The sequence below is a fragment of the Lichenostomus cassidix genome, chromosome 1Aa (assembly GCF_008360975.1).
Source record: "Lichenostomus cassidix isolate B80296 chromosome 1Aa, HeHo_3.0, whole genome shotgun sequence".
Lineage (NCBI taxonomy): Eukaryota > Metazoa > Chordata > Aves > Passeriformes > Meliphagidae > Lichenostomus > Lichenostomus cassidix.
In genome coordinates this window covers 32,989,087-33,008,158 of record NC_139480.1, presented here as the reverse complement: position 1 = coordinate 33,008,158, position 19,072 = coordinate 32,989,087, and the positions used below count along the sequence as shown (strand labels likewise).

At 39.1% G+C, this 19,072-nt stretch overlaps 1 protein-coding gene across 8 annotated transcripts in view; it reads left to right on the top strand.

Moving 5' to 3' along the window:
• Nucleotides 1-19,072, top strand: part of GRIP1 (glutamate receptor interacting protein 1) — a 314,298-nt gene that overhangs the window by 233,119 nt on the left and 62,107 nt on the right. For all 8 annotated transcript variants that reach the window (XM_085044549.1, XM_085044560.1, XM_085044552.1 and 5 more), the window contains exons 3-7: nucleotides 1,446-1,581; nucleotides 2,529-2,674; nucleotides 6,256-6,339; nucleotides 7,181-7,256; nucleotides 8,612-8,757. In XM_085044549.1, coding sequence (XP_084900675.1) covers nucleotides 1,446-1,581; nucleotides 2,529-2,674; nucleotides 6,256-6,339; nucleotides 7,181-7,256; nucleotides 8,612-8,757 — 588 coding nt within the window. The remainder of the gene's footprint in view (nucleotides 1-1,445; nucleotides 1,582-2,528; nucleotides 2,675-6,255; nucleotides 6,340-7,180; nucleotides 7,257-8,611; nucleotides 8,758-19,072) is intronic.

Here is a 19,072-nt window from a genome sequence, read left to right as displayed (position 1 = left end):
GATAGAAGAGCTTGTCAGCCACCTAGAAAAGAGCAGGAGCACATCATGAAAAGATTCAGCAGTTAATCCTGTTGGAAGTACTACCAAGGATTACAGGCCTGTGCACCAGGACTGGAGTCTCTTTGGGGTGACTTCCTCAGTCTGCCACCATTTCCTCAAATACAGAGGTAATAGTGGTGGTTTGGCAATTTTTGGTCAGGGCAGGGCACCTTCTTCACTGTAAGGTGAAAATGTATTAAATCACCTCCTCAGTCATGTGGAATGATCTTGATAGAGCCTTGTTGCTATTTGTATAGTGCTGGTTCCAGACTTATTGGGGAGCATTTGAATATATTCAAGGACCTTGCTTGGGTTTTGGGTGGCTTTTCACCTTTAAATCTTATGCTGCCACAGTGAACTTGCTAGTGCAGTGCAGACATAAAGTTGGTTTAAAGTGCATATATGATGTTTGTATCTTACCAATTCACCTAAAAGCTATATATTACTCCTGAAACAATGGTCCTGAAACAGATGATCCTTCTAGGATTTTAGTGGATCTTTAGGATTTCGTGTATTTTTCCTGAATACTTGGGCAGCTGTTGTTTTACTAGGTCTTCCCTGACTGGAAACAGTGGACATGAGGCTTTCCAAACAGTTGCAGTCCTGCTGGAACTGTGCAGATGTAGATTACCATGTGCAATAAAGACATCTCTTTGAAAGGTTGAGGCTTTTTGTTGCATGTGACCTGCCTTTTTTGATGTATGTGGAATTAATTTACCATTTTCCAAAAATGGAGAAATGCACAAGAGGATGTCTTAGTATGTAAGGGAAATTTTATATACACTTTATGACTATGAAAGCCCTTCACTTACTTTATACCTGTTCTGCAGAGATTGCAGAGAGTTACAGTGGAGCTGTATTTGCACAAGAGTAAGGAATAAAACTGTTAAAATCTGATGTATCTCTGTCTGGATTCTTGTTATGTTCAGTTGTTTCTTTTAACACTGACATCTGCTAGTGGCCTCAAAATGAGCCTGAACCTAAAATGATAGTTCTGATATATCATTGTGTCTTTTACCCTTCTATTTAATCAGTTGAAGTGCATTATAAAACACAGAGGTCAGAGGGAGAGAGCAGAAAATGAGAAAAGACAGCTTTTTTAAAATGTGAAACAGCTACCTTTAGTTATAAGTGTTCCCAGACTTCATATTTATGAGCTCTGTATAGTACACTAGCACATTGGTGTAGTTTTTAATAACCTTACACAGAACATATGGCTCAAGATTTATCTATATGCAGAGCCTTGTGGACAGAACTTGTGAATTGTAACATAAAAAATCTCCAGATGTACATGTTATTTCTTATTAACACAGAATGATTTTCTTGGGAAGTAGATGACATATTAGAAAGGCAACATCTGTGTTATTACTTAAATTTTAATAATGTGAATAATTTTCTTTCAACAGAGGAATTCAAGGGCTCGACAATAGTTGAATTAATGAAAAAAGAAGGCACCACCCTAGGGCTCACAGTTTCGGGTGGTATCGACAAGGATGGGAAACCAAGAGTATCTAACCTTCGCCAAGGAGGAATTGCTGCTAGGTAACTACCTCTCAAGCAACAAAACACGGGATAAGATGTGATTGCTTCAGAAAGGTACTGCATCAGAAAGGTCACCTAAAAAATATGTGACTGGATGCATCTATAATGGCAGCCCATCACACTTGAGAGCCGCAGAGGGAAATGGCAACAGCTGGTCCTTCTTTTCACTCAAGGCTACTTTGATAAAAACTAGAAATACCAATGAGATGTTTGAAAGTTGTAATAAGATGGAGATTTATTCTAAATTTTATATGTTCTATTTCTTTTTTTTTTTTTTTGTCTTTGAACAAAAATTTGGGAGAAGTAGCATAACATACTGAGGGGGAAAAAAACAGAGTGGAAAAACTAATGATAGTGCTACCATAATTTTTTTTTAACTCTTCATCAACTGGCTTTGCAATTAAAAAGACTCTAAAGTCATAGGTACCTTGATACTACTGCAATGAGAAGAAAAAGGCTGTTAATCATGAGTGACACAAGTCAAAAGATAAAGGTTGAGCTGAATCATCCCAAGTAACTGAGCAGCACATCTGCTTTTGGGCTGTGGCACATCTCCTGTTGATGTGATGTTAGCTGTGAAGGCAACCAATGTCCAAAAAAACCCAAAAAAGTTGTTTTGGACATTTCCGAATCAGAGAGAGAAAGATGGGGATGTGAAGAAAATTACTTCCTGGGTCCTATGGCCAAACCAGTCAAATCATCCAGCTCCTTTATTGTAGAGCTGGTTTTGTACCTCAGGAATGAATAATGCAACAATGTTCTTTTAATATTTAACAAGCTGGAGTAGATTAAGATCTTAACATGCCACTTTCTGTTAGAAAGATCAACTCATTTTAATCTAGATTAATGGAAAAAGTATTTCCTAAAATAGCTAAACAGTAATTTAAAGGATTTAGTTTGGTCCAGCAGATCTGTCTTTCACAAAAGGAATATGTACTTCTCCCTAGGAGTGACCAGCTGGATGTAGGGGACTACATCAAATCTGTGAATGGAATCAACCTGACCAAATTTCGCCATGATGAGATCATCAGCCTGCTCAAGAATGTTGGCGAAAGGGTTGTGTTGGAAGTGGAGTACGAGCTGCCTCCAGTCGGTAAGGAATTGCAGAGCAAACTGAGAGCCTGTGCAGAATAGCAGACATTGTCAGCAGTGAGATGGGCATAGTTGGTGATAGTCATTTTAGTACTGGTTGTTTTTTAATTTTCTGGGTGTTTTAGTTCACTTCTTTGCAATTTTGAATGCTGGAAATTAAATTCAGTAGATTCCAGGGCAAGAAAACTCTTCTTTTTACCGTAAGATCCTCTGAGACCTGTGAGCATTTGGTAGTTCTGCCTCTGCTTTTTCCTTCCTTCTCTCTACTTGCAACACCATCCCTCTCTCCCAGATAATCAACATCCTTTGGGACTTTCCCAATCTTTTCTGGCACCACTTTTCGGCAAAATTTCATTTCTAGAGAAGACACAGTGGGGTGGGCTATGAGGATACATGAACTTGCAAGAACTGTGTGACTGAAACAAGGGCTTCTCACTGAGCAGGATTTTCTTCAAAATACAAGTTTATGCTCACACCAAAGTTACAGAGTGCTATGGAATAATTTTCTTGCTTATCTTTTGCTCTCTTTTTATATGCTTGTGTTTGTAACACTGTGTAGGAGAAAATCAGTGGAAATTGAGTCTTGTGAGGTGTAAAGTGAAAGCCAGAGAAACAGCGAGTTGGAAACCTGGGACCTAAAGTGAAAGAGCGTCAGGTGGCTGCCTGGCACCAAGGGGCTGCACCAGGCACACCCTTGAAAGAGTGTGTGTGCATCCATACTGCTCACTGGAGGGGAGAAAATGTTTCGTGTTTGGCCAGAAAAATCTCTGGTGCCAACAGGGAAGCTCTTACCTCCTCAAATAGAGTTTCCTTGCAACAGAATCCAAAAAATCCATCACTGTCCTTGATGCTCAGAGGCTGATGAAATTCCCCACTGCTTTCTAGCAGCTGGAGGGTTAGTCTAATTACATATTTGGTTGTTTTTAGGACCTCCTGACAAGCACCTTAAAAATTTTGAAATATCCTCTGTTGATTAGTGTTTGCTTGGGGTAAGGGAACTTCACGTTCTGAAGCACAGTATCTGAATTAATGAATCAGCTAAGTTCAGAGTTACTTTGCTGCAGATGTAATTGTTTTACCAGCATTATTTGTTTTGCATTTATTCAGCTGGGCTTTCTTTTGTTTTCATTCTCTTTTAGCATATGTGCCACTCTTGCCCACTGAGACTGGATTTTGACATGCTACATTACAGCAGCATTTGTACCTTTTTCTGTAAGGCCTTGGATTTTCCAACCTCTTCATACAAGCATAGATAATGAAGTTGGAGATAATTAGCAACCCAGTTGTTTCCATAAACTTCTAGTGATCCAACTAGACACACTGCTTTTGTTATACACAAAAGTTTTCCAGTAAGTCAGGTGGAGAAGTCCTGGCACTTCCTTCCCGGCCCCAGACATAATGAAATTCTACTGTTCCCATGCTTGCTCCCTCAGAGAGAGGACTGTAATAATTTCGGAGCCAGGAAATGTCAATTGTTTAATAATGATGGATTAAATTTGGCTGAGCACTGATAATCCCAGTTTCCCTAGTGCTTTCTTCCATGTCTGAAGTGTTCACAGCTGGAGCATCCAGCTGCTATTTGCAGCACAAGCACCTCAGTGTTTAAAACTGGAAGGTGAGCAGTGCCTGTCTCACGCCTGCCTTTTGCTGCTGGTAGGGGTTAAGGAGTTCTTTCCCACAGCAAGCTGAGGCTGGGGTAGAAGGACAGCCTCCTGAGGGGCTGTTCCCAAGTGGAAGGGCACTGCTGCCATTCTCACTGCTGAAGTACAGGTTTCTCCTGTCCCCAGTGGAGGTTACAGGCACACCAAACAAATGAGTGACACTCAAGGTCATTTTCTGCCAATAGGAATGAAGGCAACAGTTGTCCTCTCCTCGTAATTAATTTTTTTTAGTCAGTAAAATGTTGGTAACTGAAAATGAAACAACCATATGGACTCAATAACACAGTCCTGATCTTCAAGCTGTAGCAGGAATTACCGCAGCACAGAGCAGTGCTCTGGAGGGCCTTCTTTCACCTGGCCTCCTAAGGAAATGAGATTTATGCCATTTCACTGGGTGGTTCTCCTGGTTCTCTGCAGTTACTTTTTTAGTAGGGATTGAAAAACTCCCCAAAAAGTACATTACTGTACACCTCCTGGAAATAAACCCTTGAGTGAGTTGTGAGCAGGGGCATCCTCAGAGAGAGAGAGAGAGAGAGAGAGAGGCAGAGAATGCTGAGGGGGCTTGTGGCTAGCACAGGTTTTTCCCATGAGAATTTTTCTTGTGTTTTATAAATAAAGATAAAGTTTGGATGTTATTGGAATAGTGTCTCAGAACTTGGACAGTGCAAGCCTGGCCAATCAGGCCTGGGGGAAGGCTTCTGACCAACCAATCTGGGTGACTTTTGAAAACTCTATATATATGATGAAATCAAAACAATAAAGGTCATTCCTTCTTGCCACTGAGAACTGGTGCCTTCATTACTCTGCTAGCTGCTCAACAGCGACAGGGGCTCTGCTCTTCCTGGCGCCTTTCATGACTGGCAGCACGTGCAGAGTAGCCTGTGGCATCCATTGCCCCCTCAGGGTATCCTGACAGGGAAACTCTGGTTATTGCAGCCAGGAACATTAAATGACACAAGTTTTCATTAGTTCTGCTGCTCATTGAGCATGTATTTTATAGAGCTGGGTTGGGTTGGTTTGGTTTTGATTTTTCTTTTTAACTTCATGTGTGCTTGTGCTGATTGCAGTATTTGACTGGAAGGTAGAAAGTATGAGTGCGTGTGATTTTGCACAGTGTCCTTTTCCCATTGGAAAAGAGTTCTTAGACCCTGCCAAATTTTTTCCTGTAAAAGCTAATAGCAAACTCTCTGCTGGTCCCTTAACAGCAGTGATTTCAAATTCTGTAAAGTGGATTATCACACCCAAATGCATTGGTCTGTGCATTAGACTTCTCACCCCCTAGTCCAGCTGTACACCACTCCTCTAGTACTTACAGAGAAAATACTGACTCAACTAGAAACCAAAGAACTTTTTTTACTAGCTCATCAATTGTGAGGGAGCATTCTACATTTCAAAAAAGAAAAAAAAATCCTCATTATAACAAAATGCATTATGCATCTTAGTATAGTTAACTGAGACCAGAGAAACACCCCAAAAAATCTTGATTGTCCTCTCTCTAAGAGACAAAAGTGAATGTTTTCATAGCTAAACAAGTTCAATAGGTAGTCTTAAGACTTTCATTTGTCATCTTTTCTTACTGTCTTACTTACTTATTTTCTAGCATTCTTCTGTAACTATAAGAAAAGTAAAATTATGCCATAACTTAAACAGTAATACTCAAATTCCTCACCTGTTATATGCATCTATGTGTTTTTTCCCAAACCATTGTCACTGAAAAATATCTGGCCCAAAATTCTCTCCAAAAGAGGATAAGTTGTATTTAATTACAGGTCTTCAGTATGACTGTTCTGGAATTGAGTCTTTTGAATTGCATGACCCAACATCTATCTTAAATTGGAAAAGGTGTAAATCTGTGTGTATGATTAGAAAAATAATAACAATTAAAGTTTGGGTTCTTTTTCTTTTTTTTTTTTTTCTTTAGCTGTACAAGGGTCTGGTCTCATTTTTAGAACTGTGGAAGTTACTTTACATAAAGAGGGGAACACTTTTGGATTTGTAATAAGAGGTGAGTTATTGTTGAATTTGAACTCTCTGTATTCTCTCATTTAAAAATAAATGGTAAGTTTTTATAGCACTCCAAAATATGTCAAGATTTATGGTTTACTGTTTGTAAAAATCAATGTATTACATTTTCCATACCCTCATGTATTGCATTTATGAGCTGCTCTAATTTTTGTTTATGGAAGAACCTTAAGTAATCAACTGTGCCAAGAAAACATGACAAACTCTGGTCACGTAAGACCAGATTCTGCTACCACTGAAATCAGCAGGAAGATCATAATTCTAAAAGAAGATTTACATATATCATTTGTATATATTAGGCATGAAAATGGATTAATCCTGCTGATAGTCTGAATTATACAACTAAAACTTAGCACTGACTTGGAGAATGGAAGAAAGCATGCAGCTGCTAATTAATATAATCCAATGAGGAATTATTTCTTTCTTCAGGGATATCCTCTTCTTTGTTTAATACATAAATTTCTTAGTGGTCACTCATTATTCTGAGTATACATATAGATGCTTTTTTCTTCTCTATGCTGCAAACATTGCAGAACAGATTTTCAGAGATCACATTTTCAGACTAAAAGTTCGAAGAAAAAAATATACATTTATTAAGAATTCCTCCATGGAAATGGTTTTAAAGATTCATCTATACATAGAGTAAGTTGATTTTATTTAAGGTCAAATTCAGTGGTGTGTCGTATTAATGCCTTGGCCATTTTTTTTCTTTTTAGCCCGTCTGTAAAGGTGTATGCTGCAAGATGTGGGGTTGCCTTTTGGAAATGAGCTTTCATAAAAAGCATAAAATGAAGGTGTACTTTCTCTCACTTTTTCCTTTCCAGGTGGAGCACACGATGACAGAAATAAATCTCGTCCTGTTGTAATAACATGTGTCAGACCTGGAGGGCCTGCTGACAGGTACAATTCATCTTTCTCTGGAGTTCATGTGAAAGAGAAATGGAGAAAGGTGAATTATTTGGGACAGAAGTTAAGATTTTGAGGGAAATAGATGTATTTAAATACAGTCCTTTGAAATCCATGGCTTTGTCTTTAACTGTTGTAATAGAAATAATAATAACAACTGCAGCAATAGTAATGAGCAACCACAGAGGCTCGGTGTGTTATGGTGTGTGTGAACTTAAATTTAGAATCTTGCACCTAAAATAATTAGAATGAATTCCTTCAGTAAGTCAGAGGCCATTTTTTTTTGCATTCTTCAGCCAACTGGTGTAGTTCTTAATTATTCTTTTTATACTCTAAAAACACAATCTTTTCCTCTTGTGGTTCAGAATAATACTGTCACGTGTTTGAGTGTTATATTATTCTGTTAAGATGTTTGTAAATATCTGCATGTGAAGTCACACATAACTTTACCTAGACAAACTTCTGAGTACAGATTCATGTTTTGGTCATATTTGTGTATAATACCATTTGGTATTTATATAAAGAAAGAATATTTAGTTTATTTTTATGTACAAACTGTATTTTCAAAAATGACATTTGTGTCCTTAAACCATTAAAGAAACTCAAAGGGCAGTTTCTTTAAAGCAGATTGATGTCTGTAGCCTCTACTGTTATTTTTGACATTTTTGAAACCTTAACTGAGAGGAAGATGTTTCAAGAGAGCATTTCTTTTGTTCCCTCACTTTCTTCTCAACCTCGTCCCCTGGTTTCCTTGTTTTTCTCCATGATTCTTAAGCTGACAATATTAGTATTTAATTTTCTATTACAATTCTGAATAGATTATGAGACATGCCTAGGAGACGATGTTTTAGATATAGAGCTGAATTACTTCTAGGTAGGAAGAAAAGAAAAATGGACTTATGCAAGTAAAAGATACTTTTAAAGAAAATCAGTAAATGGACATTCATATTTTGCAATCTGTTTCTGCACCCATGTGTTTGCACCTCATGTTTATTTTTAAGAAAATATTGGAGGAGGATGTGTTTATGTATGTATGAAAAAAGAGTTGTGTGGACAAGGCAGAAAGAAAGCATATGTTGAGCAGAAGCTATACTTAGTTGCAATTTAACATGACTTGATTATTTCACTGTGTGGTAAGCTGTTTTCCAGTCACTGACTTTCCAATTAAAGCAATTTCCTTTCCACTGTGCCCTCTGATCATTCTCACTGTCAAAGTAAATGTTAAGTGTTAAGGCAAGAGGGATGGATGTCAGGGAGGGTGCAAGAGAATGGCTTTGCATAAAAATGGTATTATCTCCAAACCAATTTATCTGAGACTAACAAAGAGCATTCCTTTATTCTCCCTTCAGAGAGGGCACAATCAAACCTGGGGACAGGCTGCTGAGTGTTGATGGGATCCGACTGTTGGGAACAACACATGCTGAAGCCATGAGTATTCTCAAACAATGCGGGCAGGAGGCGACTCTGCTGGTGGAATATGATGTCTCAGTGATGGGTAGGTTGTGGGATGGGAAGTGGGGCTGTAATACTGGGAGCCATCTGTAATGTTTTGTTCCCTGTTCTTGATGAGCTATTTTAGAAGTGATTGTGACCTGTTACGCTCCTAGTAGCACTGCTATTCCCTTCTGCATCGTATCATTAATCTTGGGTTCATAAGGAGGTGAGCAGTATTTTACTGTAATTTAGCATTCTGACATTTTGTGGTTTGTAGACTGAGACCATAGTGTGGATTCTAGCAAAGTAACTTTTCCAGTGACTAGTTTATAATAAAGGTTAATGAAGTGTAAGCATTTCTGTGTCACATGAAAGAGGGGAATACTTGATCTAACAAGAATTCTTTTGCCTTTTGCCAGTGCTGCTAGTTGGCCAAGAAATAATTAAAAAGTCACAAGACTGCCATAGAGAAAAGAATAGGGAAGAGAAAATTTATTAAGAAATACAGAGGTGGCAAATCATGGCATGAAAAATGAGCTTGCGTGTTATACAAACTTTGATTGAACTCACTGAAAATATGGAAGGTTTTTTTGGAAGTCAGGTAGACCAGATGATTTTTAATCAGATATTTTTGGATTGAGTTGTTTCTATTTGTTTTGGAAATTGTCATATCCCCTCGATTTTTTCGAGATACAGAAAATTCATGGCAGCCAGAAATGTAAATACTCACCAGTCAGACTGAAATATTTCTTGTCTGTTTGGGGATTTTTCGCTTCTTTTTCTCCTCATTCCACAGTCAGGTTTCTAGCCTAGCAGTAAAGCAGCCTCCTAGGGATTTGTGAAATAGCACTGTCAAACTTCAAAGCCTTGGAAAAGATTAATACTGAAAAGAATAATGTCAGATATTTGTTTATTCTGGAACAGCCTTCTTTATTCTTCTCTGAGACACAGATTTTTTTTCTTATTGCAATACATGTCTCTGTTTATTTAACTGTCAAGAATTGAAGTGGCAGGGTTGTGTAGTGTCTGGCAGGCCTGATGGACAGTTGTGCAAGTTCATGTCCAGAAAGGTGGAGAAGCTCAGATGAGCTCTAGTTCCTGATGAGAACTAGAATTTAGGTGTTTTCATTTGTTTCTTCTTTTTCTTCGAAAGATGGATGGATGGATGGATGGATGGATGGATGGATGGATGGATGACCAAACCCTGTCTATCATCACAGTTAAAACAATATTATTTTTCTAAAAGTGAGATCTCATTGAAAAACGAACCCGTGGCTTTAGACAAAGTTCCCAGCAAACTTTCATTTCAGAGAAAACTCCCATCCTCAGTCTCTTGTATACCCCAGGGGGAGAGTCAGCCTCCATTTCACAGAAGATCTTTTAGAAATCTTTGCAGGTTTATGTGAGGAGAAGACCACATGATGAAAATCTCTGTTGTGTTCTAAATTGCAGCTTGTTCAAGGCAGGGGCCTTCTTTTCAGTGTTATCTGGATAGAGCTCAGTTCAGGAGGATACAGAACTTTGTTGGAAATTTCAGGCTTGTGTCTGTAAAGGCAGCACCAGTCAGTCTCCTCAGGTCATTTTCTCTCCGAAAAAACTCTCTTTTGTTTTCAGTACCAAATCTGGATTTATCATTCCTGCATTCTGGCAATGAAAGTTTTATCCAACAGAAATTAATGGAGGTAGAAGAACCTGAGACTTGTGGAGTCAGATGAAGGACAAAAAGAAAAAAGGAAAAGGGAATCAAACACTGGGAAATGTATGGACTCGTGGTCCAGCAGAGTCTGTAAGAAGAAATAAGGAGGGAACCAGTACTATCTTTCTAATGCATTGTGATTTTCTTAGATTTTACCTAGCCTTCAGTAGGTTTTGATTTTTTTCTGATTTGCCTGCCCTGCATAGTATTTTAGCAGTGGTGTGAACTGAATATTTTGGTGGGAAGCTCTCTTGTGCAGTTACATTGTGACTGTGGTGGAAAAGCTGAAAATCATTCATCCTAATCCACTGAACCCTGGCCTAGGAACCTTTGCTGATTTGAATCTTCTCCAAGTTTTGCTCAAGAGCAGTAAAGTCAAAGTTGGGAGTAACACAGAAGGGAGAATATGAGCTATGAAGAGAAATTTAGGAATTACAGAAATGTTACTGTTTCCCAGCCCTTATGTTACCCATTAACTATTTGGGATGCTATCTAAGAGTTCATGTGAATTTGAAAATAGGCCAAAACAAGAGGAAGAGCAATGGGTAAGGTGATTTATCGATAACTGATGCTTGAAAACAGATTAGTAGGTTAGCCAGCTTGGAGGGGGCAGAAACAATCCAACAGTTACATAGTGGTATTCTGTAGGGTTCTTCTGGTATAAGCTTTCAGTGGAATATATTACTCCTAGAGATATAATTGTAGCATTATTTGCTTTAATACCCTCTCTTCTGTTAGCGGATGGTTGTATCCTGTAAAGTAACATTGCATGTGGCCAGAACTAGAAAGAGCCATAAAATACCTTCTGGTAGCATGAAATTGGAACTTGATTTGAAATGTCATACTAGATGAAGAAAATAATTCTGAACTATTTTTCAGCTGCAGTCCTGTAGTGTGTAACTGACTTTTCTTGCTCCTGTAAGCATTAGCTGTTTCAAAGGTGCTATATTTCTCAAAGTTTAGTTCCTTCAGCTGAAGTCTTCAAGAGGTCACTTGGGAAGCTTGTACATTTTATTGTTTCTGGAACCTAGACAAACTGGAGTAAAAAAAGCATCAAGGGGTTCTGTGCAGGGTAATCAAGTGTGTATATAATGTAGGAGATGTGGCTATTCCCATTGAACTCTCTGGGGTTACACCTGTGCTTGCTTGAGTACATCCTGAAGACTCCTGCTCTGCTGGGTCCTAGGAAATAAACTTGTCAATCAATTCAGCTTCTTGGAAGAGATTTTTTTTTTAACTCTGCTGAAAATATTTCCAGGTTGGTGTGTGGAGTGTACTGCTGTGTAGTTTCAAAGAGACTTTGACATAGTAGGAATTTGAAAATACCAAGATAATCCCTAAAGAAAATTGGAAAACATCATTTCTGAGAAAATATTTTATAAAGTGATAAAAATTACATTTGAAGTTGTGGAGGGTGCAGTCTTCCAAATGTCTTTCTGTTTTCTAAAACACATCCTCCAATCTTGAAGCACTGTGATTGCTTGTCTTTTTAGTTAGTTTTAGAGGACACTACCTGCATATTTTGATTTTGTGAGGCTTTAATATTTTGATTTTGTGCGCTTCAGTGTTTGCCAAGGACATGGATATGGTGACTCACTCTACACAAAACGGTACAGAAGTAATGTGATCTTTGTGGGCTTTATCACTTTTCTGTGTAATCCTTACACCTGAAGTGTCCAATCTTTCTGGTCATGTGGATCACCTGTTTTTATGTAGTGGTGGGAGAGGTCTGAATAGTGCAGCTCTCTGTGCCCTATGATTACACTTGTGCCCCTCATTTTGAGGAAGGGGAGAAGTAGAGTCAAGGTGGCAGCTAGCAGTGACTTACTGCTAAAATAATTTTGCAACCTGAATCCTCTCCTGTGGCAATTAAATAGAAAATACTAATTCCAAGCTATAAACTTAGGTTGGGGAGACTGAAGTTCTCGCTGTTAGGCAGTGCTCAGGTGAAGTATCCTGATGCTAGAGCTAGAGTGAGGGTGAGAATTAGAGTGCAATGCTAATAACAAGCTACAAACAGAGATTCACAGTACCCCTGTCTAAAATAAGAAATAAAAGTTTATCAGTACATTGAAGCTGAGGAGATGCAGTTTCCCTTCAGGTTTTCCACTATCTGCCATGATGCCACTGGGCTCTGTGTTGTCTCTGTAATTGGGGTTGCATCTGCTTCGGTAACATTCCATATTTTCTCTGAAAGGAAGTGATCAGACAAGTTCAAAGGTAATGACTACCTTGTGTTTAAATTCTGGCCATTTTTATGTACCTCTAGTTCATAAATGGCTGATGATGATCTTTTGAGCTACCTAGTTTTAAGTCTTGGATGTCCCTGCTGGGGTAATCTTTGAATCAAGAATGCTGTAGTTAAACAAACTACTAGCTATTGCCAGGACTTTGGCACAAAAGGAAGCTTTTTTTAGCTGTTTGTACGTGTTAGACACAACATCTTTCTCTCTCATCTCTTCACTGGGTGTTTGTTAGTTCAGACCGCTCTATGGTGTTCAGGAGTGAAAGAACATATTGCACATTCAAATTCCATATGTTTCTCTGGCTTCTTTAACAGTTCTTGCACTTACTTGAGCCAGAATAAATTTGCTGGAATGTGGCACCCTGTAAGCGTTCACTACAAAACAGAAACAGTCAGCTTGTTTTTTGTTGCAAGTGTACCAGAGTCACTCTGACATGGAACCACTCAATTTTAAATAGAGCAACACCCTCAATTTTCTGAACTCAATGTTTAACACTCATAGAACTTTCTAGAAAGGGGATTATTGATGCAGACATTTGCTAGTAAATCTTTAACAAACCTCATCCAAGGCTTTTGCCTCCTTAAGTTAGCTCATTAAAATAAGCTAATTCATTGCTTAATTAATGCTGTAATGATCTTATGAGAGTATATTTAAAGAAATCTGCCTCACTTTTAGCAATTCTGCCTGACAAGAAGAGCACTAAGGAGAGAAAACTTGCACGATTTAAAGATCAGGTGAGGTAATCTGTGGTTTAGTGTAGACTTACAGTAATTTGTGGAAGGCAAGAAAGAGAGGAGAAAAAAGAACTTATGGGCTGCCTCTTAAGTTTCATAAAGCAATATCACTCAAGTGTGTCAGAGCTGTGGAGACCCTTAAAAGCTAGAGATTTTAAAGCCCAAAGGAATAGGAACTCCAGAGACTCCAAGGACTGACTTAAGATCTTCATAAGCCTTAAAAGTGTTGCAAGACCTTGAAAGTTGAAGTAAAGTCAGGAACCCTGTAGGACTCCACACTGCCTTTTTCGTTCTGTTTCTTTACAAATTTAAATTAACATTTCCTTTATCTCTTACAGGGTTTTGACAGAACAGATAGGCAGCATATTCTAGCATTTGACTGCAACTGCAGGTCTTGTGGCTGTCACAGGGCAATAGACTTAGATCCCTTGAAATTTTAAATATGAATTAGTTGCTTAAACCTTTGAAGAAGGTTTCATATGTTATGTTGCTTCAGAGACAGGTAGAATGAAAATTCATGTGCAGAGCAAAGGTCATAATAGCTGTATTAGTTGAAACATTACTCTACTTTGAATACTTTAAATACACAAGTTATGTCGCAAGACAATGCTGGAAGTCAAAATGTTGAGTGTGCCAATTGGGAAATGTCAGAAGTGAGACTGTCTGTTCAGCCACTGTCCAGATAGGTGTGCATGCAGTACAGTCACAAGACCCATAGGAGAGATAACCTATTTATGCAGCTGTTCATTTTGAGTTTTATTTCCATCTCTAGTGTGTGACCACAGCCTTATTGAAGACACTGCCCATATCCTTGTCTAAATGCAAAGTTATTAATTTCCTGGTGTTTTTTCCTGAGGCCCTAATCCTACCACGGTTTGAGTGCTCCAGGCAATATGTGGATCTCAAGGAGAAAACCTCAGAGTCCCAAGGTCATTCCATATGTATTGGATCTTTCTTAGAGCAGAAGATGACATAGACATAATTCTAACAGTTCCAGAAATATTCATTCACAGATGTGTCACAGAAAAACACATGGGATTTTTTGTCTCTCCTGGAGGCTAATGAGTGATTCACATTCACTGAGCAGATACTTCATGTGCTGTAACAGGTTAGCCTCATCTTACTGTGCAGTTTACTTGTTTTTCAAACATCTGCATGTTCTGCTGTCAGTGCCAGATGCCTGCATCAGGGACACCAGTACAAACTGACAGTCAGCCGTGGATGTATACAATTAATAGGTTTTCTCTTTGCAGGGCTAGTAAGCTGTCCTAAGGCATAGGGAGGTGATTCAAGACAGCCAGCATGGCTTCACCAAGGGCAAGTCCTGCCTGCCTGACCTATTGGGCTTCTATGATGGAGTAGCTATCAGTGGGCAGGGGAAAGAGAGGTATTATTTCTCTGGACTTCTGTAAAGCTTTTGACACTGCTTTCCACAACATCTTTTGCTCTAACTTGGAGAGAGATGGATTTGATGGGTGGACTGTTATTAGATGGATAAGGAATTGATTGGATGGTTGCATCCAGAGGGTAATGGTCAATGGCTCAGAGTCCTAATAGGCATCAGTGACAAGTGGTGTCCCTCAGGGGACCAGTGTTATTTAATATCTTCATTAATGACAGAGACAAAAGGATCGCGTGCACCCTCAGAATATTTACGGGTAACACTGAGCTGAGTGGTGCAGTTGACAAACCTGAAGGATGGAATGCCATACAGAGGGACCTTGACAAGCTTGAGCAGTGGGACCATGGGAATCTCATGTGGTTTGACAAGACCAAGTGCAAGGTGCTGCATCTGGGTTGGGGCAAACCCTGGTATCAACACAGGCTGGGGATGAACAGATCAAGAGCAGCCCTGCTGAGAAGGACTTGGGGGTGCTGGTGGAGGAGAGGCTGGACATGACCCAGCATTCATAGACCAGAAAGCCTAACGTGTCCTGGGCTGCATCCAAAGCAGTGTGGCCAGCAGGGTAGCATGGAAACCTAAGGTAAATAGGCATTCTGGTTTAAAAAAAAATCTAGCTATTTGGGATGGATTCAAATTCAAACTGAAATTCAAAATCCAGTTCTTGATTGATCAGTTCTTTGTGTGATCAAGAGATACAGCTGCTGACTGTGATAGTGAAATAAAAAAATGCATGCAATTGGTGCTCAATGCAGTTGGTCCCTTCCAGGCTTTACAGAAATTGTGACAGAAAGAGAATCTGATAGTTAAAAGCAGCACTCAGGTGTTCCCTCCACGTTACATAACCCTGTTTTCCTTGCAGTTCCCTCTTTATGCCTTACATACCTCCTACCCAACTCATTCGCTGCTAGCTCCTCAAAACTTACTGTGCTTTCACCTAGGGGTAGGACATTTGTTTCATTGTGAGGACTGCTGAGCAGTGAAAGAGCTGTGGAGTGGGGCCTTGTAAGCAAATAGACTTCTCTTTCCAGTGAATGGTATCCCTGTATTGCATAAGCAACTCTCAGATTGTCATTTACCAGTGTCTGTGTAAGCTTACATCCTTATCAGCACTGACAAATTTTTATGTACCATTACCTAGGTTTCTCTGTCAGAAAAACTTCAAGCTTCTGACATCTGTACCCGTTTAGTTCCTCAAAAGAGTGAGAGCTGCTAAGCCCACCAGCCTGCTCTCTGTTAGCTGGGTTATCAGACCAGCTGTCCAGCACAGAGCACATGTGCTTCCTGGAGACCAGAAAATCTTGATGCATGCATGTGACCACAGGGTTTTGAGGACGTTTGCTGAAAGTGGAGAACAACTGCAAGAGTTCTGGATCCCATGTTCCTTCATGTCTGTTTCATGCAAGCATGCTGCTTCTTTCCTCTGCTCTTTGTTCTTACCCTGGTTCTGAGCTGCATTACTGTCTTTTTCCCAGTGGCTGCTTGATTTTTCCTTTCTTTACTGACCTAGTTTGAGTCTTCTTTTCTAGAAGGTCCTAAATCCCCAACATGCTATTCCCTCTCCTTACAGCCCAGTTTTTTTGCTGTCTTTTGCCAAATAAGGCATAGGTAATTTTCCGACACATTTCTCTCACACTGCTGATTTCCCTCTGTTAAAGGCCTTTTGCAGTCTACATGCCTGTCCTTCTTTAGCCCTTTCTCTTGTCCCTGTCTCTTAGCAAACCATTCCCAAGTTTCTTGTTCTGCAGCTTCTTTTCAGATCAATAACCCTCTCACCTCAGTTCATCTCCTCCTTGCCCAAAAAGTCCTTCTCTTCCCTCTTCTTAGCTCTTGATTCTCAGTGCTACGTCTGTCAGGTAGAGAAGACACATAGGGAACATGAGTTTTCAATATAAAGCCTATAGAATTTTCAGGGGGAGGGCCAGGGGAGGTGGGGAAAACCACTATGGCGTTTCCTAATGACCTGTTTCATCTAAAATATATAAGAGGAGAGAAAAATAGTGTAGTCTGAGAGAGGTAACCATCCTAAGAAAAAATCACACCAAATATTTGTACTGTGGCCAAATTGTAAGTTGCAAGCAATTAAAAACAAGATGTTTTAATCACAAAAGTATGGTTTCCATGATTCCCAAGTCTATTTGTTCTGTAGAATATTTTTAACTTTTTTTTCTCTGGTTGTGATTTGCTGCTGCAGTTTAAAAGCCATCTTGTAGTAGGTGATTACAGAAGGGAGGAGTTGTCATGTTTTACAGGCATTTCATAAATCTTACAGGTATTTCTTTCTTTACAAACTTCTTGATCATCCCTAAAGAGAAATAAAGGGAGTTTAGCTGAACCATTTAAGTTACAAATTACTCTAGCAGGTCCAATTAAAATTTATCTCAAGTGCGTTTGAAACTATGATCTCATTAAAAGCAGCTTAATAAACATTGCTTCGTGTGAGAGAAAAAAACTGGAAAGGTGAAATGAGATGTCCCTGAAACAGAAAACTATAGGTACAATTTAAATGTCATAAATAACTAGGAAGAGGGAGGAGTTCCACTTTTGTATATGAAAATACCGTGTTTTACTTACTGGGTACTGAGAATAATGGAAAAATTCGTCTTCACAGACTTGCTGGGAACATGAAACCTGTATTTGTATGTAGTTAATCTAAATAGTCTACAGTTATAAGAAATCAATCTGAAATACCAAATGTATTTCAAGAAGGGCATTCATTGAAGGAGACCCTAAGATATGTTAGTATCTCCTTACAAAGCACCTGGTATCAATATTTTAGATGCTAATTCAAGGGCTGGGATCCTCAAATGGAAGCAGTCTTTTAACCTATTAAAAATATGCCATTGTCCTTCTTTTTATAAGTAACTAAAGACAAATGATGGAAGGAGAAGATTCTGGTTATAGTCTCTCCTGTCCACCATTCAGGCTTCAAGCAAGCAGAGCAAAGGAGCAAATAACCCTCCCAGATACTTAGTAAAAGATGGGGAATAAAGGATTGATCAAATCTTTCCACTTCACGTGAGGGCTATCCAGCTATGCCATGAAATGCAGCATGAAAAAGAATTGCCATCTCTACCACATGCTCATACCTCTGGTCAGCTGCAAGTGGGTCAGTAAGTTGGCTTCTCTGTTACTTAGCATGCTGGGTAACAGAGTCTATGATAACAACAGGGTAATGAGGTATCCTGCCTTGTGCTGATCTAAAAAAACAATGAAGTACTTAAATTCAGAGTGCAGAGGTGAAAGTTTTATAGAAATGGTGATAATTAAGTTTTGTGGAGATTAAAGGATCTTTTGTATGTGCCATGCAGTTCAAAGCAAGAGAAACTCTGTAATCAGAAAAAATCCAATTAAAAAAATACAGCCCCAGATTTGTGTTTGCCATTGCAGTCATCTGAGAGACTAAGGAATAAGGGACAGATCTGGTTTTCTTTATACTAGAGAGAACATGGGCTGTAACCCCAGAACCTGTCTCTAAAAGGGCCCATCTCTAAGGAAATAACAGCACAAAGGCACCAGTCCTGCCTCCATTCCAGGGAGAGGAAAGTACTAAATGTCTCCCAAGACTTCCTCTGAGGGAGGCATTTTAAAAAATGAGCTACTTCATCCTCTTGACTTTTTTCCATGGGTATGAGGCATCTGGACTGTGTCTGACAGGTTAGGCAAAGGGGAAAAAAACCCCAGGAATCCGTCAGGTCATTTGCTGGAGCACCTGTACCAGGCATAATCTGGGAGGTTAAACTGGAATGCAGTAGGACAGATTTTTATTCCTTTACAGTAAGGTTAATGGTTCATTAATCATTTTACAGAACATTTATGCTGAAAAGGGATGGATTTCAAAATACAAATATTTTTAGACATTTTGCCTAAATATGAACTATCTCAATTAATGGTGTTTTAGTGCAAAACTAGTGTGAATGAGATCTGAAGCTGATCCTTTGAGATTGTGCCATCTAGTTTGCAGCACGTGGGAGTTGTATACTGCTCAGAGAAGACAGTGCTAAGGTCTGTGATCTGGAAATGTAGGTAGTGGGGAAAATCAACATTTAAGGTGAATAGGTTTATCTTGAAATCAGCGCAGTTCCTCAAGATAATTGCACCAGTGCCACATCTTGCAACATGATCTTGTTACACAGTTATACTTCCAATGCTGTTGCTCATCTGTACAATGGGTGAACTGTTTTGTTCCCTGTGTATTTGCTGTTTAAACCACATTCCCTTACAGTGATTTTAAACACCCATGATAACCTGGTTTTGTATCTTTTTCCTAAATGCCTATTTACAGCTCTTTGTTCATT